General features: G+C 39.8%; 1 protein-coding gene across 6 annotated transcripts; it reads left to right on the top strand.

The window, feature by feature from the left end:
• The first annotated feature begins 102 nt into the window (after positions 1-102).
• On the top strand, positions 103-27,543 carry DNAJB14 (DnaJ heat shock protein family (Hsp40) member B14). 6 transcript variants are annotated; one of them, XM_056327015.1, is made up of 8 exons: positions 113-480; positions 6,520-6,697; positions 17,693-17,838; positions 20,801-20,986; positions 21,397-21,491; positions 22,144-22,253; positions 24,035-24,207; positions 26,975-27,543. In XM_056327015.1, exons 1-8 carry the CDS (start codon positions 348-350, stop codon positions 27,097-27,099), a joined length of 1,146 nt encoding a protein of 381 aa, XP_056182990.1. In that variant the 5' UTR covers positions 113-347; the 3' UTR covers positions 27,100-27,543. The 6 variants fall into 6 exon arrangements, 5 of the variants coding, with proteins under 5 accessions (XP_056183015.1, XP_056183029.1, XP_056182990.1 ...); XM_056327031.1 differs by lacking the exon at positions 113-480 and adding an exon at positions 2,457-2,586; XM_056327024.1 differs by lacking the exon at positions 113-480 and adding an exon at positions 5,136-5,279.
• The last annotated feature ends 345 nt before the right edge of the window (positions 27,544-27,888 follow it).

Genomic DNA, 27,888 nt, shown 5'->3' with positions numbered 1-27,888 from the left:
CGGCTCCAACGACCGGAACGAGCCCGGTACTGTCTGCGGCGCGGTGGCCCCCGCCGAGGCGGCTGCCGGGGCCGGCGGCGGGGCCCCGGGCCCGCGGGGCGGCGCATGCGCGGCGGCGCCCCGGAAGCAGGCGGCGGGCCGGGCTGGCTGCCGGAGCCGAGCGCCGCGCTGGGGTTGCGGTACCGCCGGCGCGGAGCGACGCGGCGGGATGAACCTTGCGGCGTGAGGGGAGCGCCCGCCCGCCCGCCCGCCCGCTCTCTCCTCTCTCTTCCCTGCCCGGCTCCGCTCTGGCTTCAGGCCCCTTCTCTCTGCGCTGCGGCGGGCGGAGGCGGCGGAAGGAGAAGCCCATGGAGGGGAACCGAGACGAGGCCGAGAAGTGCATCGGTATCGCGCGGGAGGCGCTGGAGGCCGGCAACCGCGACCGCGCCCTCCGCTTCCTCGGCAAGGCCCAGAAGCTCTACCCGACCGAGACGGCCCGAGGTGAAGCCCGGCCCCTCCTCGCGCCCGGCGCCCCGCCGGCCCCGCGGCCGCCCCTCCTCCCCTCTCCTGCTTCTCTGCTGCGTTGCTCCGTCGGGACGAGGGGGGACGGCGGTGCCCGCGGGTGGGGGGGCGGGCGGGGGAGGGTGCGTCCCTGTGCCCCGGGGGTCCGTGAGCCGAGGCGCTGAAGCGAGCGGGACGCGGCGGTGCGTTCTCCCGCCATGAGGGGACGGCGCTGCCCCGGCCGCGGCCCGGCTGGCGGTGCGCGGCCCCGCGGGGAGGGGAGGCCGGAGCGACGGCTGAAGTGCCCGGGAGGAGCGCTTCGGGCCAGCGGGTTTCCATCGCCCGCGCCGGGCTGTGGGCAGCAGCGGGGTTACCTCCCCGCTCGCCGCAGGGGCTTGCTCTGGGCCGGCCCAGCCGCCTGCGTGTACCCCCGCCTGTCGCCGCCGGTGTACCCGCAGCACACAGGCCGGGCTTAGACCCGGTTACCGGCAGGACACCTCAGGCACCAGGCCGAGGCAGGCCGGGTTGGCGTCCCTGCCTGTCACTGAATTACCCCTTACTGACAGCCTGCAATAAAAGCTTCTGCTCCAGGTTGGGCAGTGTCTTAATACTCCGTTTTACTTGTCGTTTGGTTTGGGTTTTTTTTGTTTTGTTTTTGTTTCCCTTTTGATTGTACAGTAGCGACATAGGAATTGCACACGGGTTTAACTGTCCTAGAGAAAACAGGACAGGTGGTTCCCCCTATGACTTAATTGGCACTTCAGACACTTCTGGCTAAAACTTGAAAAATAATTAGCATCTTCCTAGCAAAAAGTGTTTAGAAATTAAAATGGGCAATAGTAAGGTTTCAGTGTATGCGGAGCTGTTACCTGCCTTGGAGTCTTTCTGTCACAGTGTTAGAAGTTGGCTCAAAATACCTTTAAACGTAGCAGTGACCTGTTGCGTTCCTCTGGTTCTCGCTCACGTTGTCTGTGCCATGGAAGGGGTAGGAAGGACTTAAGTGCTCTGTACTGACTTAAAGGCCTCAGCATTTTCCATTTTTGGAACATGACTTTGGGGTAAAGTCCTGACGGGAAGCATTCTTTGCTGTATTTTATTCTGTAGTGAAGCCTTTATGTCAGGTGAGTAGATTCAGTGAATGTTTTCTTGGCCTCTCTTGTCTCCTGACTAGTTTTGAGATGCAAACAATAACTAAAGGTGTCATCAGTGCTTTTTTTTTTGATAGTATATGGTTTTGTGTGTGTAGGTTTGTTGTTTTTTCGGCTCTTTCATTTTTTTACAGCAAGACAGGATGGATGTTGCTGGTAGATCACCTGGAAAAGGTAACCATTACATTGGATCAAGAGCATGGCACTGTGTATATCCTTGCAACATTACATACTTCTCTGAAATAAAAGCAAGCAGAAGTTTGCCATATTCCCCTAAATTTCTGTGGCTTCAGAAGATAACATGCATGAAAATACTTTCAGAGTTCTGGAAGCTGTGTTGGTCAGGAGGCAAGAAGGTTGAGGAGGTTCCAATTCAGCTGCTTCCGCCAAAGAGAGCAAATAGCTTGGTCTACACACAGCTTATTACCATCTTACACCTCCAAAATAGGATTTATAGTAGCTTTCAGAAAAAGGAAAAAAAAAGATATTTCAATCTGGTTTATGTTTTGAGTGTTAGGTTGGTTTTGTTACTTTTAAGTAGGACTGCTACTACATAACCAGCTGTAAAGTATTCAGTGCAAGAAATAGATGGCTAATTAGGCTATTGTCTGTAGGACACTTGTTTTATTCACTGTGGAAATTAGCAAAGTGTGTCACAAATGAGGTGCAGATCTGGTGAAAAGAAGGTAGTCTTCTGGTAGTGAACTGTAATCTGGGGAACTGTGTACTGAAACTAAATGCTTCACAGAATTTCTCTGTGATGTTAAGTAAGTCACTTCGCTCCGTTTGCATTAGTGATGGCTAATTGTTTGTGCTTCGTTTTTTCAGGTATACAGCTTGAAACAAGGGCCTGATTTGTGGAACTGGTGGGCAGTTAAAGCTCCATCTGAAGCTAATGAGAATTGCAGATGCCCTAATACCACTGAAAAAATCAGGCCCTAGGCCTGATTTGAACTAGGTACTTAGAAACTAGGGACTCTCTAAATTTGTAGTATCTCTGCTTCAGTATTCAAGCTGTGGAGGTTGGTAATTCTTTTCAACTCATCCCATTTCCTCCCAAAACAACACCAACTCATTGAAAACATATATATATGTTTGGGGTTTTTAACTTTTTGTGGCACATAAATAGCCCTGTTAAAGATGTAGTAAGCTGCAAGGACACAAAATGTCCTTTTCTCAGGACAGGAACTGGAAGGTGTGCAATAAATTAGAACTGGCATTTCACACTAAGAGCAAACAAAATGACTGCTTTGTTATCTCATTGTCATCTTCAGATAAATTAAGTGGAGCATCCACTTGGGGAAAAAACCAGCAGTAATTCATAAATCAGATAATTAAAAATGTGTCATATCTCATACCAAAGAGAAGGAAACAGTTAAGGTTTTGTAAGCTTTCTTAGTTCTAACACAGATCCATATTTTACAGTCATAATGTCTTGGGTTTATGTGGTGATAGGACAAGATGGTGCAGCCCTAGTTGTTGCCATACTCATTTTCTCTTCGAGGTATGTATTAGAAGGTCGTTCATACCAGTTTCTCACTGAAGTCACAGGTTCTTTGTAGGTTGTTATCTTTACAATTGCCCACCATTTCACAATAAAAGCAATGAGAATCAGTAGCACTCAATCTTTTACTAATGGGAGCTTCTTCCTCCTGATGTTGTAAAATGTTATAAAAGGACAGAAGCATGTTTTAACTATTGTTTCTAAAACAGTACTATGTGTGGTTTGGTTTTGGCGACATTTGCATTTAAAGTGTATTCAGCACTAGTTCAATCATCAGTGAAGTTTAGTTTTGCTAAACAAAGCCTTTGCCTGGAATACGCTGACTGCAGCAGTGCTATTTTAAGGCTTTAATGGTGTGAAATGTAAGGTCAGTGCTCGTTTAATGGTACTTAGCTAATGACTTCATAGTACCAGTGTTCATGTTGACATCACACTTTGCTAGAAAACGTTTTACAATTCAGCTGTTCAAAATATTGTTTAATTATGATATTTGCTAATGATTCATCATGCAACTGAATGGAAACTAATTGCTTGTCTGGAAAAGATTTGTAAGTGGGTTTAAAGAAACAAAGGACAAGATCTTTTCAAACTTGCATGCCATTCTGTTTGGAGTGAAAGGCGGAAAATTACATTAAGGACAACTATTTTTCAAGTGGTTCTTAAGATTTTCTTGAACTGTTTCTGATGCTGCCTTTAACAACAAACTTTTCAGGAGTATGTGAGCTTAGTTTTTTAGGCTGTTGCATTAGTACGAATTCTGAATTAAACAATCCTTCCATTAGTGAAAGTGGGGGTCATGTTCAATGCATAATGGAATCAAATGCAGTGCAAGCATCTTTCATTCAGCAGCAGGTACACACAGGAGGGCCTTCAGACACAGGAGATAAGATTTGTTGTCTTACCTGCTAACAGAATAAGTCTTTGGTTCTTTGTATGTCTGTCTTTAAAATACCTAGATGAACAGTGAATTTTTTCTTTAATATGCTGTTAGTACTACAGTTCTAGCAGTAAGTTTTACCACCAGCAGTTCATGGAAGAGTGAAAGTTGCTTCTGAATATCTGAACTGTATATTTTATTTGAAGAAAACAATGGCTCCAGACCCTTTGTATGGTTTTCTTTTTCAACATAGAGCAATAGCTGGTTTGTATATGCTGTGTTCTGCTATTTTAAGAAGTTAGCACTTACGGATTGGGTGGGGTGGGGGGAGGGGTTGTTGGGGATTTTTTTTGTGGGTTTGGTTTGGTTTTGCTTGGTTTTTTTATTGTCCTGCATTGTGTTCTCAGCAGTGCAGCTCCATTACGGGGATGGGAGCTCTGAGAAGGTGATTAGGAAGTAGTAATGTTGAAAGTATAGTGCAGCCAAACCATTTAGTTAAAAAGCCTTACCAGCTAAACTTGCTATGAAGAGCCACTGGGTGTTAAGAATGCAGACAGTTGTCTGTATCTGCATTTCTGCCATTACTGCTACTACTGATTTTGCACAAGCATTAGTGCAGGGATGGGGAATTTCTACAGCAATACCAATATAAAGGCAGGATTTATAAAACTGTTGAGTAAGCATTTTTTTTCTGGAGGGTAAGGCAGGGTCACATGATTGATAGGATCCCACGTGATATTATTACTAAATATCAAATGGCACAGGATAGAAAAAGAATAATTTTGTTTTCTGTTATCACTTGTCTGGAGCACATTTGGGCTGAAAAGGCTTGATTCTGAGGACACTGTCTGTTCAAGTCTCTATTCTTGATTAGTTCTTAGCCTGTAGACACAATCTCCTTGTTGGAGCTGTTATTACTTCATTTGCCTCAGAACTTTAAATGCCATAATGGATGATACTTAACTATTGCAAATATTTGGATATGCGCTTCGGTCGTAATCCATAATGCAACTATAGCTCTCCTGTTTAAGAACCTCTTTTCATTTCTTTTGTAGTGAAAAACATTCCCTCAGTATACAATTCAGCATCTAAGTGTTAGTCATTTATTTCTGCAGTAAAATGCCTGATCTGATCAATTGATAAGTCTTGCTGAGGCAGGCACGACCACAGGACCAGCACTGAAGTCAGCTGACTTTCTTGTTCGGGCTCACTGTAGCTATTCATCTGCAGTACTTCAGACTGCTGTGGCCAGTGGGTAATAAGCAAACTGGTAAGTAAAAGCAAATACTGGAGAGTCTTAAGAAGCGCATCTTAGGGAAGGGTTCTTCCGTTTAAACAAAGCTCTGCTTTCTTCTCTTTCCTGTGCTTCTGTGAGATACGAGCTATGATATGTAGGATCCCAGTTTTCTGCTGCTCTAAGGGAGACCATGCTAGTCAGAGGAGGATTTTTTTGAATTGGATTTGGAAGAAAATACTTCAGGATTCTACTCACTAGCTTCTAGAAGAAAATGTTTTTTTAACAGTAAAGCTATAACATACTTTCACAGTGAGTGGGACATTTTTCTTTGGAAATTTTTGTTAGGGCATTTTTTATGCAGCTAGTAATTCTCAGTTGTTTATGAAACAAATCTGGCCTATTAGTTTGCCATTTTGCTCTGAAGAGATCTCTTTTCAGGAAAGATAGACTGATAATCTTTGATCTACATTATGCTTTGTGTGCAGTCCCTTAAGTTTGAATAGTACTGCTTCTGATTTATTGGTAAGACAGATAACCCCAAAATACAGGCTTATATCCAAAAAGACCTATTGTCTGACGCTTTATTAAAACTGCTGAATTGAGATCTGCTGGACTATGGAAGGAAAAAGGATTTCAAGATCTAGCAAAAGCACGCTGGTTTTCAAGATTCAGGTCTTAAGAGTTGGGTGTAGTTGGCTGGTCCTGATTTACTTGTGGCATTTCAACAGTTAGTTTGATTTTCAGCTGGTATTGCTTGGAAGGGGCTATAGAGCATCAGTTTGTGGCCATTAATGGCTCAGGCTACGAATAGGTATGTACTATAGCAACTGAAATGTGCTGGAGATGGGCTTGGTCTCTGTACAGAATCATTTCCAGGTTCTTTAGAGTGTTAGGTTAATTCTTTTTTTCGATTTACAGTTGCTTATTCAGGTGTTCTGATGTTTTCACCCCAAAGCATGGGTTCAGTGCTTCTAAAAAACATCTAGAAATGAAGGACCTGGACACTGGACAAATTCTCTCAAGTATTAAATTACCTTGGCAGATATGGAGGGGAGCCCAGTCACTAATTTTGAAATATTTTCCATAGTTTTGCCATGAAAAGCAGTTGCTAGACTGGCCTCAGAAACGTTTGTGGTACAAAGTGATGATTGATAATGCAGGAGGATGTAGCAGCTAGTCTTCTGTCACGTAGTGCTCCCATTTAAGATACTTGAGATCCTAAACTTAATCACTAATGCCTGTAATGATACTATGATATGCTGTTGTTTTATAGTTTTGTTGGAAGCTATTATGAAGAATGGAAGTACTGCTGGGGGAGGTACTTACTGCCGAAAACCAGCAAGTAGCAGCAATGATCAAAGTAAGCCCAATAGCACGAAGGAGAGCAATGCATCTTGTGCAGGTGAAAGTGGAAAAGGCTACACGAAAGACCAAATGGAAGGAGTATTAAGGTATGACCTTGCTTAAATACATCACTGCTTTTCATTCTGTGTATTATATCCTTATACTTTCAGCTCCAGCATCTAAAGAATCAACAGAAAATTTGAGGTTAGCTGAGAGGGGTTACTTGTACTGAATTGTGACTAAAAGGAAGAGGAGAATTTTGCTGTGTTTAAACACAGTATGAGACACTGTCACTTTCTGCAAGAAAGATGCTGCTGCTGCTCTCTTTAAACCATCAAGGTACTTTATATAAAGGTAATATGCAAAATAGTTCTTAAGTAGATCTCATGGTAAATGGAAGAAGTGATGAAAATTCTACAGTACAACTTGCAGGGCAGTTGTTCTGTTCTGGAGTATTTTTATGCTCAAGATACATGCTCACTCCTAAAGCTTATTTTTAAGCTAATCTTGTTGTACAGGCTGGTCTTAGACCAGTGTTAAGATTGTTTTGTTCTGGAAGTACAAGGTGGGGCAACATCAGGAAAGGAGGATGTGCAAAAAGAAATAAAGATTAATAAAAATGTCCTTTTGAGGCATGTAACTCTTTATTCGTGTTACCATTACACACTTGTTGGCTGTAGGAGTGAGAAAAATACTGTTTGATATGTGCCTTGATTTCTGCTAGAGAAATATGGATACAGACACTCTAAAACTGCATACTTCAAAACCCACCTGTATTTTCAGATAAGCTTAGCTCAGATATTTTCAAGGGAGCTCAAAGAAGGGAAATCAAGAAGTCATCATTTCCTTGTTTGTGTAGATTGGATGAACTGTGTGCAAAATAGAAATTTGTGTGTGGTGGTTTGGTTTTTTGTATGCATGTGTGAAATATATGTTGCTGTTGATATTATCTTGGGATCTTTTACTGAAGTTCGGTGATCTGTTCAGCTGTGTTAACAGTGAGGAAAAAGTAGCTTTTCTTTGTTGATACAGCAACTCTGCATTCAGGCAGGTAGACAGCAGCATCTCTGGCATGGTTATTCTCTTGGTGTTGCTATTTGCTATCATCTCTGCTTATTTAATGCTATCGTTCCTCATTATACATCTGAGGTAAAACCTGAATAAGTGTATAAATTTTTGGCCGCATTGAAATACTAGCTGTTAAAATGAATGCATAATATGTGTGTGTGCGCACATGCATGTGAGACAAAATATCCAGAAGGAAGTCCTCTGTAAAATGAGGCCTACATCACATTAAGATATGTAACACATTTTAGTGGGTTTGCATGGCCAGGTTTTGGTAGCAGGGGGCTACAGGGGTGGCTTCTGTGAGAAGATACCAGAAGTTTCCCCCATGTCCAACACAGCCAGTGCCAGCCTGCTCCAAGATGGACCTGTCACTGGCCAGGGCCGAGCTAATCGTGACAGTGGTAGCGCCTCTGTGATAACATATTTAAGAAGGGGGTTAAAAAAAAAATCTGCACAAAAAAACCTGCAGTGGAAGAGAGGAGCGAGAACATGTGAGAATAACAACTCTGCAGACACCCAGGTCTGTGAGGAAGGAGAGGCAGGGGGGTGCTCCAGGCGCCAGAGCAGAAATTCCCCTGCAGCCTGTGATGAAGACCATGGTGAGGCAGGCTGTACCCCTGTAGCCCATGGAGTTAATGGTGGAGCAGATATCCACCTGCAGCCTGTGGAGGATCCCACACAAGAATAGTTGGATGCCTGAAGGAGGCTGTGACCTGAGGGAAGCCCACACTGAAGCAGGTTTGCTGACAGGACTTGTGACCCTGTGGGGAACCACACTGGAGCAGTCTGTTCCTGAAGGATTGCACTCCATGTGAGGGACCCACGCTGGAGCAGTGTGTGAAGAACTGCAGTCCGTGGGAAAGACTTATGCTGGCGAAGTTTATGGAGAGCTGTCTGTCACGGGAGGGACCCCACACTGGAGCAGGGAAGCGTGTGAGGAGGAATGAGCAGCAGAAACAACGTGTGATGAACTGACTGTAACCCCCATTCCCTGTTCCCCTGCACCACTCAGGGGGAGGAGGTAAAGAAATAGGAATTAAGTTTAAGCCTGGGAAGAAGGGAGGGGTGCGGGAAAGGTGTTTTTTTCTGATTTCAGCAGTAATTAATTAATTTCCCCAAGTCAAGTCTGTTTTGCCCATGATGGTAATTGCTGAAGAATCTCCCTGTCCTTAGCTCAACGCACAAGCCTTTCATTGTATTCTCTCTCCCCTGTCTGGTTGAGGAGGGGAGTGATAGAGTGGCTTTGATGGGCACCTGGCATTCACTCAGGGTCAAACCACCACACACATAATCAGAAAGCTGCTAGAAGGAAGGCTGTGTTCACTCACCTGTGACATGGCATTCTGAGCTGCAGTCTGCTTTGACATCAGGCTCCCTGCAAGGTTTTTGTTTGTTTTACCAGAAAGTATGTTGCCTACTTTGTTGTGAGTAAAATGATGTAGAGCCAACTTTCCTCCATGGTATGTTTTCATGGCATTGGGTATTACTTCCTTGAAGGGATTCACTGGATACCAGATAAACTTAATGCAGTTTGTTGAGATCAGAAGCAGAGTTAGGGTTAGAGAAGTTGCACATTAAGGATAATTTTGATGCAACATTGCTTCTTTAGTACCTGTTTCAACAATCTGTTTTGTGAATATTAAATTTGGGGTTTTAAAACCTACCCAGATCTTTGCAAGTAAGCAATTGTAATAGCTCGCACAACAAACCCATGTTTGTTTGCATTTTACATACCACTTGAAAAGCAACTGTTAAAACAGTATCTTGACCTTAGCTTGAGTAATGCTACCGTGCTTTAGTATAGCAGATTATAAACCTTTGGAGAGACACTGAATTTTGGTTTAGATGTGCAGTGATCAACAGAGCAAGTCTCCAGTTCTTGTTGGAAGTTTTGAAAAGTTTGTCATGCTGTCAGTTAGTGACATCAGTACACCACTTAGAAAATTTGTGGTTAAGAATTAAAAAAACCATGCGCTTTTCCAAGGACAACAGGATTAAATACAAACAGTGGGCTAAAATTTAATGGAAAAATATAACACGTTCAGTGATGATAGCTGAGGGAAAGTTCATGTTTAAACCACAGTGAGAATGAGCTGTCTAGTTGAAAACATGACAGGCTGCATATATTACTGCTTCAATCAGGCCCCAGACTTTTCCAATTAAATGAAACATGCCCCTCTGGGGAGGGATATTCTTTAGAGAGTAGAGCTTGTCACCACCATATGCTTCTGCCATACCACAGCAGAATGGTTTTCAGAATTTTGAATTGGTTAAATAAATGCATGTGAGAAGAGGTGGCTTTAAATAGTGTTTCTTGTCTGATTTTTTTCTTGTAAGAAAGAAATTTCTAGATAGCAAGGTAGCAAAATCTTCAATTTTTAATAATTTCTGAATCTTCCCATGAATCTACTCTGTCAAACTAAATATGTTTTGTATGCTTATGATTTGAAAGGTGGTCATTATCCTCAAGTATTCTTCCCTCTAGGAGTTTTTGGTTCTGTATTAGTAATTTGACTATAGCCTGAGAGAAAGCATTCCTGATTTAACTACACATGCCATTTCCATTGCTTTTTTTATAGGCTCTAGTGATCAGTAGGACAAGGGAGTGTCCTACTTGGATCATTGATTAGTGTTCCTGGAGTTGTCCAACTACCTTGCATTTGCTTGTGACAATTAACTTAAGAAGCACAGCGGAGACATGCTTGGAGCAGTATAACTAGATTAACTGCTTTAATTTTCATCAGGGTTACTCTAGTAATGTGAGTAGGTACTAGTATAAACAAGCACCTCTATGCTGTTTTTATTTTTTTCTGCACACACAGGGGACACTGATCACTAGCAAGCTACCATAACATTTCTTCAGAGCATTACATGAGTTTGCAAACAAGTTGCTCAACAGGGAGAAGCATAAGATGCAGTGTCTTTCCACTGATCGCATAAGTACTGGATGTTCTTTGTGGGAACAGTGCTCACTATTTCAGTGTGAGAGTTTGAAGCTTGAGATGTCCGAAAGCACTTTGATACTTTTGAATTGAAATGCTTTGAAAATACCATCTGTAGTATATGCATCTTTTTCTTAATGGTGCTTGGCTTGTCACTGAGGGCTGGATCAAGTTGCCTTAACGCTTTAGGTGAGTTGCATATAGGATATATTAACAGGAGACTAGCAGATATATGTTAGGACACACAGTAGACTTACATCTTTTTAGAGCAAGTGCCCTAGAAGTCTCTAGGCAATTGAAAGCTGTCTGAATGTCTACTTAAGATAAATGCACAAAAATAGTGTGCATGAGGAAAAGGGAGAATTTGCTTTTGGATTCTGTGTCTTTGCTTTAAAGCAATTCCTTCGCTGTTTGGTGTAGGTTATTGGAATTTTTTTCTGAGATAAAGAAATGAAACATTTGTGTAAGAAAAAATCTAAACTTTTTTCATCTAGTTCACTTAACTGAAGAAGTGCTGATCAGGATTACAGTTATCAAAGAGTTCATCATTACTTTCAAATATTCTGTTCATCATACCTGTCTACTCATACTAAGTGTGCAGACACTTTGGAAAGATTTTGTGGACTAGCATGAAATTAAAACATAAAAAAGCATAATTTGCCTGCTGTGTGTTAATCTTTCCCTTTTTATGCTGTGAAGTGTGTATTATCAGTTATCTACTACACGATTTAAAAAAAAAGTAGTTTTGGAGATAAATATATGTGGATTGTACGTGTTAAACAGACTCCCTTTAAATGATCTTAAAATTCATATGGTGTCTGATGTCTTTTTTTTTCTTTTTGTAAATAACTTGTAACATATATTCCATATTACCTTTTTGACATCTGAAAGATAACTGCCATGATTTAGTAGTATGCAGAAGTTGGATTGCTATCTTGTGAAAACTGTGGTGGAATACTGCTTTTTCTGCCCTGCCGGTGCCTGCCCCTCAGAAGAAAGCACAGGAATTAAATTTTGTATTTGGATCTCTGAGCTAAAACCAAAACAAACCAACTGAGGCATGAGTTGTGGGAACGTTCCAAGGCAGGATTAAATGTCATCCAGTAGTGGTTGAGAATAATCAGCAACTTGATTTGAATTCATGGAGTAAACCAAACAATTGCCTCTACACGTTTCGTGGATCAAACTAGAAGGAATGTAAGTTGTGTGACTGACTTTTTCCAGGCCTTTTGCTGAGATTTCTGCAAATTCAGCAAATAGAGATACATCATTACATTTTTAACATGGGGTCAAGAAGATAATTAATTGAAAGCGGAATAATAAGAGCAATCAACATGTGCTAAAATGGAAAAAAAATAACCAAAGATAAGAAATGAGGGCATGCCTTTAATTAGGCTGCTAGAACTACTGTGAATTGTTGTATCCAGTTGAATGGTTGAGAAAGTCAAGGTGGAAATCGCAGTCAGAGCACCTGTCATGGAAATGTGGCACAGAAAATATGGTGGACTCTGTCAGAAATCTCCTGCCTTTAATCTACACTTTCTATAGCTGAAATAAAAGTTTAGACAAAATCTGGAGGAAAAATATGCTGATGTAAACACAGCCTTGAATATTTCATGTAATTTCACACAGGAGAAACAAACTGGCCAGTTCTATCCAAGAGCAAGGTACTAAGACAAGCACCCTAATGTATTGTTGAATCCATCAGTAAAACAGACATCTGAAACTTCTGGTGCATTCATTCCAGAAACTAGGGATATGCTGGTACCAGCTTGGGGTTTCTTGACGACACTGTGACATTCTCTTCCCATCTAGAGCATTTTTGCAGACCACACTTGTCATCCAAATTGTGACTAACACATTCCCAATTCAGCTGCAAGATGCCCCCTGGCGTCATTGGAAACTTGACCTATGTAGAAACTGCATTTTACTGTGTTTTTCTGCTCAACTCTGGGATCAGAAGTCAGTGTACCTTCCTTTGGCTCAGTTCTTTGTCACTAATACTCATCACTGCTCAGTTCAGATTACTTCAGATTGGGAGAAAAAATTGCGGCTCCCATCAGAAACTTTTCAAGATTGTGATTGAATTATCTGTCTTTTGGGATGTCCCTGTGCATGTAGATGGAGGCTTTGGAAGGCCCTTTGAAGTACCTAGTTGTACTCAAAACTTCATGATTATGGATCACTCCAGGTATTTGATACAGAAATGCAAGCATCTCTGATAGGTTTTGTTAACCTGATAAAAGCTGTTGATGCTGACCTAATCTGAATTGTAGATTTGAAAAGGGAAACAAGAAGTACAGCAGTAGGATCACATCATATTGTGGTCACACGAGAACCGCTGGTCATGGCCCCAGAATTTCTGCAGATGAGAGCAGATGTTACAGGATCTGAAGGGCTTCCTCTGCCTTCAGCTGTCAGAGCATGGAGAGGAGCTGGCTGACCAGTTCTACTGCAGGTGGCTTGTCAACTGCAAGCTGGAATAGCGGAGCTTTGCAAATCATGACGAAATATCTCTGTCAACAGATTGTGGATGAATATAGGCTATCGCTTGTCCTCATGCTGTTTGAGAAGTCTATTCTCTAAAAGTCAGATATTGTTTTAGGAGCATCCAGTAACGTGCCATCCTAAAATAGCCAGCACATCTGTTAACCAGAAGGATACTGCCAAGGTTCTGGCAGGGGACTAACAATTCAGCAAGGACAGAAATTAGCTAAAAAACAGAAATAATTTGGATAGTAATTCAGATACAGAAGTGATCCAACTAGGAATGAAAAACATAAGAAAAGCAATTCTTATAAAAACAAAACCCCAAAGCAATTAACAGTGAAAGCTCCAAACTTCAAATGAGCCAGAAATAAACAACAACAACAAAAAAAACCAGTTCACTACTAAAGTGACAGTCAATAAGCAAGTGGTATGTAAATTGCAATTTTAGAGAGAAACATCTGTGTGGAGTTTACATATGCAAGATTAGCACTAAGGACTACAGTGCCTTAAGTGCAGCAAAACCAACCAACCTATTTGAAATTCTGAAGGCAGCCTTCAGAAAGTGAGCTGCTTCTGCTGGGATTGCTGCAGGACAGGGCTTTTAGGTGTAGTTTAAAGCCATAAGTAGTATCAGTGATCAGCCTTTTCCAAAACCTCCACTGGTTTTACTCTTAATTTTTCCCAGTCTCTGCTGACCAATGAAGTGTGGCCTGCAATGGGAGTCGGGTGGAAACGGGATGGTTCCTTCCATCCATCTGCCCTCCTGTGACAGATCTCCAGAGGACAGTTCAATGCTCCAGGCATGGTGAGGATTGTCAGACGTCAGTCTGCTAAAGGCAAGGGGTGAGGAGTGTGTCCAAAATGGTCACCTTCTGCTGAGGGACAAGGATCGGGTTGGCCATGGCTTCCAACAGCTCCCAGCAGCTGGAGAGAAATTTCTTATCAGGACAGTAGCAGTTTTGGGGAATAGGACTTAAGTCTTAGAGAAATGCTGTGGAAAGCCTGTGACCCCCATCAAAGGTGGAGGAGGGATGTGGCATGTCTGGCCCTGGTGGGGTGGGCTGTGTGCTCCCCCAGTTTTTGAGAGGCCTGGTGACTGCACAGCACATGTATGACCTGAGGATCTGGTAGGTTGTCCTGGTGATCCCCTACAGTTTGTCCTGCTATAAACTGACCTACCAGGTTGAATTTGTGATGTATGAAAGTGTTGCCTTTCAGGAGCACATCACAAATACTGACAAGTGTTTTCTAACCATCTTTGCTTGTCCCATCATCCCCAGTGAAAAGCTGCTGCAGTACAAGTTTTGGTGCAGAACTCGGATGGACTTTGCTAAGGTGGGAAAGAGCAAGCGGTTACCCTGTAGCGATTGTCCTGAATCGTGCTCAGCAAGGGGCCTCCTGGCAGAAGTCACTAACTCCCTTCCTGTAGGAAACTTTGCATTAACCAGATGCTAGCTACTTAGAGTCCAGATGCTTTTTGCCTCCAAGTGGCAAAGCAGTGCTTGTCTAATGGCAGGGTGTAGCAAGGGCTTCATAGCACAAGGTCATTGCTGAGAATTTCAGGCTTAGGTATGGTGTTTGGCCCCTGTGCATTTGCAATTTTACAATCATCTAATTGCAATATTACAATCATCTAATATATTTAAAGCTTGATCTGCCTCATTCAAAGTCCTGCTAAACTTTGCAACATTGCCATTTGTATACATGTATTCCATATGATTCCCCATGAAGTTACTTGCAGCGCTGCTCCTCAGGCTATCCAGCAGACTACTTGCAGCTTATGCTTGCCTCTGAGGCTTGTAAGAGCCCACGCTGACTTGGTTGAGATCTGAAATGGCAATGGTCTAAACAGTGAACAGGGGTTAGGTATCTCGGTGTTGATCCTGTGCAGTTGAAAGGAGGGCAATGTAAATGATCTGGAGGATCAGTTACAGGTCTGTTCCAGGCAGTGTTGCTGTGAGTGTGCCCATCCCAACAAGAACGGGCAAGGGAAAGTCAGGGCTGGCTGTCACATTCACAAAGGCTTCTTTGTTTGAGGCTGGCTGTTTAGCCTGGGGTAGCAGGGCAGGGTATGAGGGTGATTTGATATAAGATGTGGTTGAAATATTAAATCATAGCTTCATACAAAATGAGAAATGTTGGAATAGAGGTGCTTGTGTATTTGTAGAATTTTTTGTTTAACAAAGCAGTCACTAGCAAAGGCTTGCTAAGAGAAACACTTTGGTAAGTAACAGTAGCTCATTTGCGGACCAGGTTCAGGATAGCTGTTGCATGGAGGGTGATTGCTTTCAGTCCCTTTGGAGAGCAAGTGCTATATGACCCACAGGGCAGGTTTCTCCCAGCACTTTCTCATCAGGAAGTAGCTCTGGTTTTGATGACTGGCTCTAAGCAGATCGTGGTGGTGGATCACATGCTGACTTGAATGTTTTCTGGTTGACAACCACCATTCCTGCTTTTCCCATGAGGCTTGCCCACTGTGGGACTTTGACTGGTTGTGAATGGGAGGAAACTCTGAGGCACATTTTTGGGGGTTAGAAGAACAGGTTGGCATTTCTTGAGTTTTTTGGTGTGGGTTTTTTTTTTTCCCCATTTTTCTCCTTTCTGCATCCTAGAGTTGTGAAATAAATACATATCAGGTCTGCAAAGAATTAAACTCTAATTTTTTTTTTCATGTTTGTTACTTCCATGAGAAATGACTATGCTGTTGGCAGGAAAAGTTGTTTCGGATGCACGGTGCTTAAAAACACTTTAACAAATGATTAACACTACAGTTTTAATGCTAATAAAATATCAACTTTGCTAAACGTTGATGACTTACTACTTAATTTTGTGTTAGCCAAAGTTCTGAAGAGTCTGGTTCACAAACAGATAATTCAGATACTGAATTATTGAAGAGAAGAACTTAGACTGGATGCTTGGGATATTCAATTTCTTGGAAAAAAAAAAGCTTAATTTGATACTGTTACACTTTTAAATAAAGCTATCTGTTCTTGATACAGTTCATAAGTAATCCAGGTCTTGAGGCTAAGGATGAAGGGATCTGCATGCTACCAAACTTTTTTCTTGTACAAATTAACAAACAAAAGTTTCTAGTACTCAGAGTATAATTTAATATATTTTCTTTCCATTCTTTCTTGGTAATGGATTCACTGTATTCTTTTTAATTAGCTTTATCAGCTTCCTAACTGGAGCTTATTAAATGTTACTTCAATATAACAAGCTATATTTATTTCACAGGATGTTTGTATTGGCAGCTGCCTGCGTACCATTCAATTCAGTGCTCTTGAAAGCATTACACCAGGACTTCCATAAAAGCTTGTATTATTTGAACACAGTAAAAGAGATCCTTCAAATGAAACTTGATTTGATCAATCTGTGAACTATGAAGGACCACACATGATGGTGTGGTTGCATGTCTGATGCTAGCATTCCCTTAATTACAGGGTACCCATTCTTCTTTTCATGAAAATGCTAAAGGCTTGCTTACCCCCTTTTTTTCCACTTGGTTGCCCTGTGTGTAGTCTTTGCAACACTAAACCCGTAATTACTTAGAAATCTGTGCATTTAAGAGAAACTGTGGACACAGTTACAGCCATGTGAAGAGACTCACATGAAGCTTTTAAAATATTTATGGATGTAATTTCTATTTCTTGCTCAGACCAGCCCTTTTCTTTTGATGCGCACCAAATGTCAGTGTGCCTCATTCCTGCAATGCAAGTTTGTGATTCAGCTTTATTTTTCTAAGTTTCTGAACTCTTACCCAGGTAACTTGGTTTGATTTTAAGGTGCATCTGTTGGTTTGGTCAGTTCTTCCTGCCCACATAGAATTAATGTTCTCTCTGTCCCCTGTAACTGCTGTTTCTTTCTTCTCAGTATTGTAAAACATACTAAATCATTACATCATTTCCAGATTTTGCTTTTCCTGTCTGGGTGAGATTGCCTACAGGAAGAATATTTCTGAGTTTTCAGAGTTTTAAAAAATGCTACATTGAACATATGAGGTGACCTGAATCTGTAATTGCTGGAGCTGTTATTGTTTCTTTGAATTTATATAAACATTTACAGAAAGTTTGTCAGGATCCAGGTGCATTCCCAGCCGCAGAGGTATTCTCACATGCCTTATTTCCCTGAAAAGTGAATGCTTGAATGGTGTTATGACTTGACTTTTGTTTCAGGAAAGGGGAAGTGTTGTTTGTTTTGTTTTATATCACGCATACAAATGTGCATTTGCTGTTGACAGTCAAAACAGGCCTTCCTACTCACTAGCTCGCAAAGTAAATTTGGAATCCTCATTTTATGCATTAACAGCAATATTCATATAATTGGGGATCAGGAAATGCTACAGTAATTGCAAACTAAAACCTTTTTTTACAACTGTAGTTGTTCTACAGTAGAAGTAAAATAAATGTATGTAGTAAGTAATTTTGAGTACAGCAGTTTATTGTGCTCAATAGTTTATTATGAAAAATGACATTCTTTTTCTAGAGTGGATTTTTTTCTATATTTTATATTGAAAGCGAGATGTAATGTATTGCATCAGTGCGGTATGTTACCTCATTTGCAGCTTTTGTTTATAACATTTTATTTCTTTTTCTTTTGCAGTATAAAGAAATGTAAAAATTATTATGAAGTCCTTGGGGTGTCAAAGGATGCAGGTGAAGAAGACCTGAAGAAGGCTTATAGAAAGCTTGCTTTGAAATTCCACCCAGACAAAAACCGTGCACCTGGAGCAACAGAGGCTTTTAAAAGTAAAAATCCCAATTTTTACTTAAAATTTCTATTATGATTAAACTTTTTCAGATTAAAAGAAATTAATCTGCGCTGGTCACTTCTCTTCCTACAAAATTGTCATTGTGGTGTTTTGTAGCTCATATAAACCCAACATTTTTATCTAAGAAAATATTTTGATCTTTATTATCTTAGCATATACCTGAAAATATAGATTAATAATACAGACTTCTGCAATAGAATTTGGTTTTTGAGGATTGACTGTAATTTTCAGGTACAGGGAGTGAATACTTGATCTGTGAAACGCAGTTGCACTTTTTTACTGTTGTGGACTTAGTGTCATCAATTAAATCGTACTGTCTTGAATCTTTACTATACTTGAGCTTGAAATAAGCAAAGTAATACTGGATAGCAAAATCCAGTTTTTACTGAATCACGTGCCGCACAAAGTTACATTTTTCTTAGAATTCCTTGTATATATGTAGTTTTACTACTCTTTCCACACAAAAACACTTGGGTTCAAACATGGCCTTATTAATAGGTGCCTTTGACCATTTTTTAGGTAAAATTTACAGTCTGACTTGACCTGATATAAGGCTGCCAAGCTTAGCCCTGCACAAAGGAAGCTGTTGAGGAAAAGCTTTTTAAAGAAAACTACACCTTTGTCTCAGACACAGATGACAAAAAATGAATCTCTAAGAAATGATGATGAATAAATAAGCAATTTGGTTGTCATACATTTTTTTTGTCCTTGTGTGAGGTTTACAGGCAGGCATTTGAAAAAATCAGTAAGATAAAACTCTTAAATTGGGGGAGGGGAAAAAGAAGTCCTGAGCAAGACTTCTGATACAGACTTCAAGGGGTAATTATAATAATATATTAACAATTCCCGATGAAGAGTATCTAGAACATAGCAGGAAAGTTGATTGCCAATAATTATTTTAATACAGCTATGTGATGGATTTATCTAAAAACGATATGATTCTTATATAATTGTCTCCACCCCTATGAATAAAATAATTTTCCTTGTTAATACGATTTTAAATAATCTTTAAAATGTTAGAAATAATTTTCTTATTATTTGATCTTTTATTTAACATTAGCACTTTGTACAAATTTGATTTCTTGAGCTTAACTTCACTTTCTGGCTCTTAACTATATATGTACATGAACAGAAAATTTTGTAGTGGAATCTTGTTGACTAAAAATTATTTAATGAAATCTAGCATTTTTCTTGCATTGAAATTATTGTATTCTCTTTGTATGGCTGAGTAAATTTATGATTTAGTTTGCCTTTAAAGATGTCTGATGAGTTTGTAACATCCAGCTGAGAAAAGACGCTTCATAATAATAGCTATTATTTCATAATAATGCTTTATTTGAAGGAAAGGTCACATTAGAAAACAGTTGAGTTTGATGTTCTGCAAGGTACTTAACTTAGATCTTGAGCTACATAATACTGCTCCTGTGCTGTATTGAGCAGTTTCCTTGAGGTTGTATTTTGGATTAAGAAGATTGTGCAAATATAATCACCTTTAATCTCCAAATATAATCTCAGACTTCATCAAAAATCTTGCCTTTGAAACCTCTGAGCAGCTTTTTTTCATTTTTATGCCCTTTATTTAAAGAAAATTATATTGGAATTAAGTTTATTGTGAATTAACATCAAATAATCAAAAGCAAATAACAAATAGTCAAAAAAGATTGCTGACAATACTGGGATAGTATGGTATCTTTACTTTATGTGCAGACACCTGATTTATGTCTCCCTAAATTCTTGCTTGTTGGGAAAATCTAGACTTTTACTACCAATTGTAGCCTCAAGCTGAGTAAGAGGAACCTTGTAGCAGTATTTGGTGTCAGTAGTGTATATCATGCTCTCAGTGTAAAGTACCAGGCTTCATTTCTTTGGGTTTTCTCCTCCACTTAAAGGAAGTACTAATCTAAGGGCATCTTAAAGCACATAGCTAAGACCCATTAGCATTTTTTTTTTAGATTGGATAATGTTGAAAGCATCAATTATGCAAAGCCATAGTCTTATTTGCCTGTGTTGAGGTTATAGTGTTGCACCTTTCACAAACTTTTGATGACTGATGGCTTTTCAACACTGAAAAACATAATCCCTGTGCCTTGTGTTGGTTGGCTGCAAAAGGAGCCTTTTGTTGGAGAGGCCTGGAGGAGAGAGAAGAAAGGAAGGCAGAAAGGACTTAATGAAGATATGACTGAGTGAAGATTGTTCATCAAGTGCCAGCAGAAATTTTCCTTCAGTCTGCAAGAGCAGTATGTCTGTGCACAGCAACTAGGGTTAAAGCTTGTAAAGTCAGCAGAGTTTGTGTTTTTTCACACTGATTCTTTCAATGTTCACCTAACTCAGTTTTATTCTTTCTCCTGTCAAAATTGTTCATTTGTGGTATATAGCATAAACAGAGACAAGCATCCAGGCCAGGCATTCCAAATACTGAGGTTGTATTGACAACCTTAGGCACACACATGTTCCTGTCATGCATGCATGTTGTGCTCTTCATGTTATACCATGCAAAACTTTGTGTTATTAATGTAATCCATAAAACATCTTAAGAAGCATATAGAAAAATACATTCACATTCTTGTAGACAATAAAGTTGATGCATTCAAAGAAGTCACCACTTACCAAATGAAACCAAAGCAAACCTACTGCATCTATGATGTTTTTAAGCTAGGCTGCTGGAGCAAACTGAACTTTGCAATTACCCAGCTTCAAAGCTTTCATTGTAATGCTTGATGCTTTTTTTGTAATTGCAGTGAGAGAGAACATTTGCACAGGTGTAGGTGTTGCCCTAGAAAAAGTAGAGATGATTCTGGACATTGTTTTACTATTGTTGATTTGTAACATATAATAGAGGACATAATTCACTGCCTATTCTTGACTTTGAAATTGCAGTTTTCATGCTGGAATAGTTCTTATCTTTTATTATTGGAGTTGTTTTTTATTCCTTGCTTCAGAAATTGGAAATGCATATGCTGTGCTGAGTAATCCAGAAAAACGAAAGCAGTATGACCTTACAGGCAGCGAAGAGCAAACATGCAATCACCCTAGCAACGGTAGATTCAACTTCCACAGAGGTTGCGAGGCAGATATTACTCCAGAGGATCTATTCAACATGTTTTTTGGAGGGGCCTTTCCAACAGGTATTTGTATACATCAGTATAATCACGGAGATACAGTGGTACTGCCCAGAGCGGCATTAGAGATTGTGACATTATAAAACAGTAAAATTAGTTCAACCTGCCTCCAGCCCCAACCCTTTAATCTGCATCATAGTTCATTATTCCCCTAAGTGTTGCTAAATCCCAAAAATGTGAGTTCAGTTCTTTGGGGTTACTATGGTGACCCTGCAGTACATGAAATAAGTCAATTGTCTTGGAGCTTAAAATATTTGTTGTAAACAACTTTGAAATCGTAAGATACCTTAGAAGTTCAGTTATTTTATGCGTCATTGTGCAGTAATGTTAAATGCTTTATGTTGATGCTTCTGTATTTGACCTCTAAATAGTTGGGGTTATTTACATGATTTAAATGTGGATATTTCTTTCCTTAGGTAGTGTACATTCATTTTCTAATGGTCGTGCTGGCTACAGTCATCCTAATCAGCACCGTCAGAGCGGACATGAGAGGGAGGAAGAGAGGGGTGATGTATGTTTAAGCGCCACTGACTTTTAACTATGGATTGTGAAATTTACTGGTAGATGCTTTCAGCAGCGTGATTTTGCAGGAGCTCTTCACTGTAGAGGAAGCTTTGTATTTGCCAGTTACATACTTTAAAACTTTGGCAGGTGGTAGTCTTACTGATGGGTAAATAGATATGCAAATTTGAGGAGATAATAGCCTGATTTTGTAAATCTGTTGTTGTATATCACTATTTTGGCTAGTGACTGGTTGTATTAGCCTAAAAATGCCACTAATTCTGGTCACTAATCCTTGTCAGCATTTACAAACTTATTTGGGCTGAGGTATGAAATGAACTTAAGGCTTAATATTCATCTAGATGAATAATATATAGTCCTGTATAGGTAAGACCAAGTCATGGCATACAATGTAACTGGATCCAGCTGTTCATTTGGTAATTGCTTGTGGCTGCATGCTACACATGAACTCTTGCAGCTTAAGCACTCTGTGAATACTGTGTGTGCAATGGGGAGTTAACACCAGTGTTTGTAGTTATAGTTTTTCTAAGCAGCTTTTGGTGCTTCAAGCAGAAAGTCAAGCCTAGCATTAAATCCTATCAAATTTACCTATTTACTTGATGTTGTTGTATGAAATAACCTGAATTTGTTTTGTTCCTTAGGGAGGTTTCTCTATGTTCATTCAGCTGATGCCTATTATTGTGTTGATCCTTGTTTCCTTGTTGAGCCAGTTGATGGTATCTAACCCTCCTTACGCCTTATACCCAAGATCGTAAGTAATACACAATTACAATAGCTTAAAACAGAGTCGAGGATATTGTAATCACCCTCTCCCATTTAGAAATATTTTGGAGAGCCTTTCATTAGTTGGTCCTTGATTTCCCACAGTGACGAAAGGGAGGGTATAGATGAAGCAGAGCAAAACTTGAAAGTTAGGTGCTAGAGAACATGTGAGAATGTAATGGAGGAAAGAGGTCAGCAATACCTGGCATTTAGGAGGTCTGCTAATACAAGGCAGTGACGCAGTGTGGCATGTTGCAAAGGTGTTTTGCATCTCCAACATATTGAATTCTGAAACCTGCTAAGGCTCGTTATTCTTTAGGGGTCATCTGTGCTTGTAGCAAGTGAAGTACTTGAAAGCAACTTTCTCATCCTTATTTAAGTTTTGAACTGGATGAAGGCTGGTGAAATTGTCTATTCTTTGCTTCATTCTAGTGATGGTAAAATAGTTTATCTTCATTTTCTTGCCAATAATTCTACTAGTGAAACTTACCTGTTTTGTAGGATATATAAACCTTTTTTCCTTGAGAGAAATAAATAACTTTAATCAAGCATGCAACTAGCTAGCAGGCTTAGCCCACTTGCCACAACTGTTTTAAAGGTGCTTAGTCCCCCACAACAGAAAGGTTTATTTTCTTCTCTCTTATTTTTCAGTGTTCTTTATTTCCAGTGTGATCTTTTTCCCTTCTGCAACTAAACTGTTGTGATGCTTACCAACACTTCTCTGCCAAAATGTTTGCACAAGTCGTTTCTTTTTAATCTGCAGAATGCCAGCAGGAAAATGGATTTGTCAGGGCTGGCAGAAAACACTTTAGAATGGAGATGCCTCTATGGGCTTGCTACAGAATAGTGACCTGTTTTTCTTTGTGTTGAGTTTGAGTGTAATTTTCTATTACCAAAGCTTATATTTGCCTAAAGAGGTATGAAACAACTGTCTTACTAAAGTGTTGGGTTTTTTTAAGATTAAAGGTTTAAGCAGCAGAAGTTCAGGTAACATAGTAATTTTATTCTCTGGTAGGTTATATAGCCATTCATTTCATTACTGTCCTTGTTTCAGCTGGGATAAATGTTTTTGCTGGTAGCTGGTACAGTGCTGCATTGTGGAATTAGTATGAGAATAATGCTGACAACACACTGAAGTTTTAGTTGTTGCTAAGGGGTGCTTACCCTAAATCAAGGACTTTTCAGTTTCTCATGCTCTGCCAGTGAAGAGGTACTCAGGAAGGTGGGAAGGGACACAGCCAGGACAGCTGACCTGAGGTAGTCAAAGGGCTATTCCATACCACGGAATGTCATGCTCAGTCTATAAACTGGGTGGAGTTGGACAGGGGGCACTGATCACTGCTTGGGGACTGGCTGGGCATCGGTCAGTGGGTGGTGAGCAATTGTATTGTGCATCACTTGTTTCTCTTATTTATCTTTCTCTTTGTTATCTCCCTTTTCATTATTATTATCATAATGTTTTATTTCAGTTATTAAACTGTTCTTATCTCAACTGACAAGTTTTACCATTCAGTAAGGTAAAGGTTTTACTTTTCAGGATTCTCCTCCCCATCCCACTGGCAGGGCAAGTGGGGGAGTGAGTGAGCAGCTGTGTGGTACTTAGTTGCCAGCTCGGGTTAAACCACAACAATTACTTGTCTTGAAGTGGCAAATTCTCTAATGTGCTATTCTTCTTTAATAGCAATATATTTTTAAAGTGTGTTTGTGGTATAAAAAACCCCACCAAATAAATATCTAGTCTCTGTCTCCCCCCTCCCTCCTTTTTTGCAGAAGTACAGGGCAGACCATAAAAATGCAGACAGAAAACTTGGGTGTTATTTATTATGTCAACAAGGACTTTAGAAATGAATACAAAGGAGTGTCGTTACAGAAAGTGGAAAAGAATGTGGAAGAGGATTATGTGTCCAACATTCGTAATAACTGTTGGAAGGAGAGGCAACAAAGTAAGTTTGGTAATGTGTGTAATTTTGTGAAAGCATGCATTACTATAAAAAATGATTGCTTCAGGCAAGAATGAAGTGCTTGTATTATTAAAATACCTGAATGAGAAAGCAAGCGTAAGGTTCCCTACTGTTTCTCACTTCTAAAAGTGTCCCCAGTGTTACTTAATTTATGTTTTACTCAGTGACCTAACAACCATCTGCAAACCCATCAACAATTTGAACCTGCTACTCTACTGTCTCAGGAAATTAAAGACTACACTGAATTGATAATGAGAAAGAAACTGCTCTAAGTTAAAGATGAAAGCTAAGAATTCTTATCTCTTCCACATTATTTATATCGTGGCAGTATCTCATTTCCCTAGGTGACTTTATATAAATAAATAAATAAAACAAAAGCTTACATAGGTGTTTCCAGAGAAGGAAAAAAATAATCTGCCTTGGAACACAGTACATACAAACAATGCTTTTCCAGGCTACCAAGGACATGCAGCGTGTCCTGTGAAACATCATAAGCTGTATATCAGTGCTTAATCTTTTGCTAGTGCTGAATAATTTTTCTCCCTGGAGTTGGTACCTTGGCTGTATCAGACCTTAAAAACAGGGGGTTGTTTCAGTTTACCATCGATTTTCCAATATAATTTAATATTATACAGGGAGCTGTTTTCTTGCATAAGCCTCAAATTCAGTGTTAAAGCATAAGAATACTTAATAGTATCAGCCATCTCCAAATCATCATCAATTTTAACCTGTTATTCTATTATCTGTGACCATTTCATGAGCCTTTCATGCTCTGTGAGATCAGCATTGCTAAAATGACATCAGTGTTGAAACCAGATGGTTTCAACTTTTCAGCTGGTAAACTTCATTCATAGCTTACCGGATAAATAATTTGTTCATGGACTGTCAGTAAACTGACCAGAAGCAAACAGAATGCTCCTCCCTGAGTGAAATTGTGTGTTCCTGCGCAACTTTATGCTCTGCAGCCCAGTGATGCTAAGCCTTTCAGCTGAGATGGCCCCTTAGTTTCTCCCAGTTGTAAAAGACAGCTTGGCATCACAGCTAGTCAAATACCTGGAAAGGACCGCAAGCATTCATTACAGTTGACCTGTATGTATACAAACTACATTGCCCATTCATAGCAGGCCCAATACTTCCTGGAGGCTTTATGCTCCTTACTCATGAGTACACATTGCTTATGCACAAATAAGTCTCTACAGTTTTACAAATTTGCCCACAGGGAAGACCTGTGGGCAGAAAACTGTTCTGAAAGGTCACATGTATGCAAAAAACCCACCAGTCCTTTGAGGTAGAACTTTATGATTGTTGCCCAAACTACTAGATTTTATCAGAATAATTTTTTCCAGGTTTTTCAAACACAGGAAATCATCAGAAAACTTTTGGGTATAATTCATAAGCAAATATCAAATCCTCTTAAATTTTTCCAACCAGATTTCCTTTGATCGTCTTGAAATGTTTGAATATGTTAATTCTTCATGAAATGAATACCTAAGTTGCTGGATGAATGATTGGTAATCTTATAATAAAATAGTTTACGAAAATGAGAGGTGGTTGTTAACAAAAAATTGAAGACAAATTAAAGGTATAATCCAGCACAATAACAGGAGGTCATACTATTTGTACATTTTTCAGCAGAGTGTAGATCACTAAAGGATACTTTGCTTTTAGTGACCTAGTCATTACACTTAGATTTACTGGCGTGCTGTATTTGTGTCTCGTAAAATACGTTACTGGCTAAATATTTTTGGAAAGGTTTAGTTCATACGCAGTTTCCACCTGGGGAGGAAAAGAGCAGAAGGTATATTTTTCCCATTTTCAGCATTTGTTGTTGACATGCTTACTTTTTAAAGCTTGAACAGAGTCCTGGACAATGCAAAGAGGCCTGTGCTTCTTTATGTACATATTTACTGAGAAAAATGTGATGACTACAGAAACATCTGACCTTAGTGAAAAGAAGGGCAATAATCTGAAAGTGGTGACTGTCATGTTGTTTGCTACTTGCAATTTATCAGGTTGTGAAAACTACCCAAATTGATTTTGAGTAAGCGGCCCCTAGTAGATTTTATCTATTTATAGGAACTGCTGATTTTGTGGTTTTACGGATTTAGAATACCTGGTTTTTGTTGGATCACCTTACAGTTAAAATCCTTCCACTGTTGGTTGACATTTAAGAATGCCTAGCTAATCTATTTTGAGTTGAAGGGAGGAAAAAGATTTTATAGGATTAAAATGCTCAGCGATGTCAAGCCATTGAACACCAGTATAATACAGAGCTGTTTTATTAAGAGACCTCTGAACACTGGCAGTCTGAAGCAGCATCGGTTCAAGTAATGGGCTTAACATTCAGAATGGATTTTTGGGTGCAGAGAGGACACTAGAGCTGTCAGTAATAAGCAAGATCACTTGAGTGTGGCCTGTATTCATATTGTTTAATGAGGTCTGACAGAAGTAGTAGGGGATTTTTTGCTTGTTTGTATTTTTTTAATCAGGTACTGCTGTATGAAATATGACGGTGCTGTAAGACTGTTACCACTTTCCCTGCTCAAAAAGATGAAATCTTGTGAAGATCCAGCAAAGGGAAGCTGTAGCAGTGCTGTTTAGGTGGTGCCTGTGGGTCATTAGTATAGACAGAAGGAAAAAGAAGTGAGGATTAAACCCAGGGGGTTTTGTATAGCTCTGAGAAGGAATGTATCATGTGCAAAGCATTCCATTTTTAACCTGAACAATCTTTTATCTTTTTTCCTTAAAGAAACAGACTTAATTTATGCAGCAAAAGTATATCGAGATGACCGTCTCCAAAAGAAAGCAGACTCCGTGTCCATGGACAGCTGCAAAGAACTAGAACGGCTGACCAGCCTCTATCGAGGAGAATGAACTACAATTATACACATGCATCTTTACGTATGCCGTTATCTCTCTTGTAAATTAAGAAGAGATTTAGTTTCACCATGAATGCTGGAAAAGAGGGGTGGATGTAAAACTCTACTGTGTAGCTGTTTCCAGAAACCTTATGCTGAAATATCATTTAATGGCTTCTTTACCTACTGTGAAATATAGGTAACTTTAATTGTCTAGATTTTACTTCAAAGCTTCTGTGAATTCTTTCAGCAGAGAGAATAGCTCAGAAAGGTTGCTGTACTTGTAGAGACTTAGTCATAGTGGTTCTCCTCTAACATAATTTGCCATGTAAATATCTGTGGAAAGAACACTTTGTGTATATAGGAGTTAAATGACTTTCTATTTAAAATCTCAGAAATTTAGTTCCATACAACATTTTGTCTCACTGATGGAATAAATGGTATGATTACATCACTCCTATTCAGATGTCAAGTGTGTGGAGTTGAAACAAGAATTTTTAATATTTTATCTCTTAACTCTATGTGAATTCTTCTAGGTTTACCAGCTTAGGGGAACTTGGTATTTTTAAATATAATGGCATATATTCCTAAATATCTGTTGGGGTATATTGATCTAGAATAGAGCACCAGTTAACTGTTGTAGTTTTTTAGCATTTATAAGCATTGCTGAGAAAACCAAGAATTAATCTCTTTTCAGAGTAAATCTTTGCAAATGCTGTACAGACCATTATAGGCATTGCTTTTGGTACTTGCAACAGTTTACAGAAGCTCTACCACTTGGTATTCCAGTAGTAGTAAGTCCATA

The sequence above is a fragment of the Falco biarmicus genome, chromosome 1, assembly GCF_023638135.1.
Source record: "Falco biarmicus isolate bFalBia1 chromosome 1, bFalBia1.pri, whole genome shotgun sequence".
Classification (NCBI taxonomy): Eukaryota; Metazoa; Chordata; class Aves; order Falconiformes; family Falconidae; genus Falco; species Falco biarmicus.
Note: the sequence above shows the minus strand (reverse complement) of the source record. Positions and strands in the feature narration are given on the sequence as shown.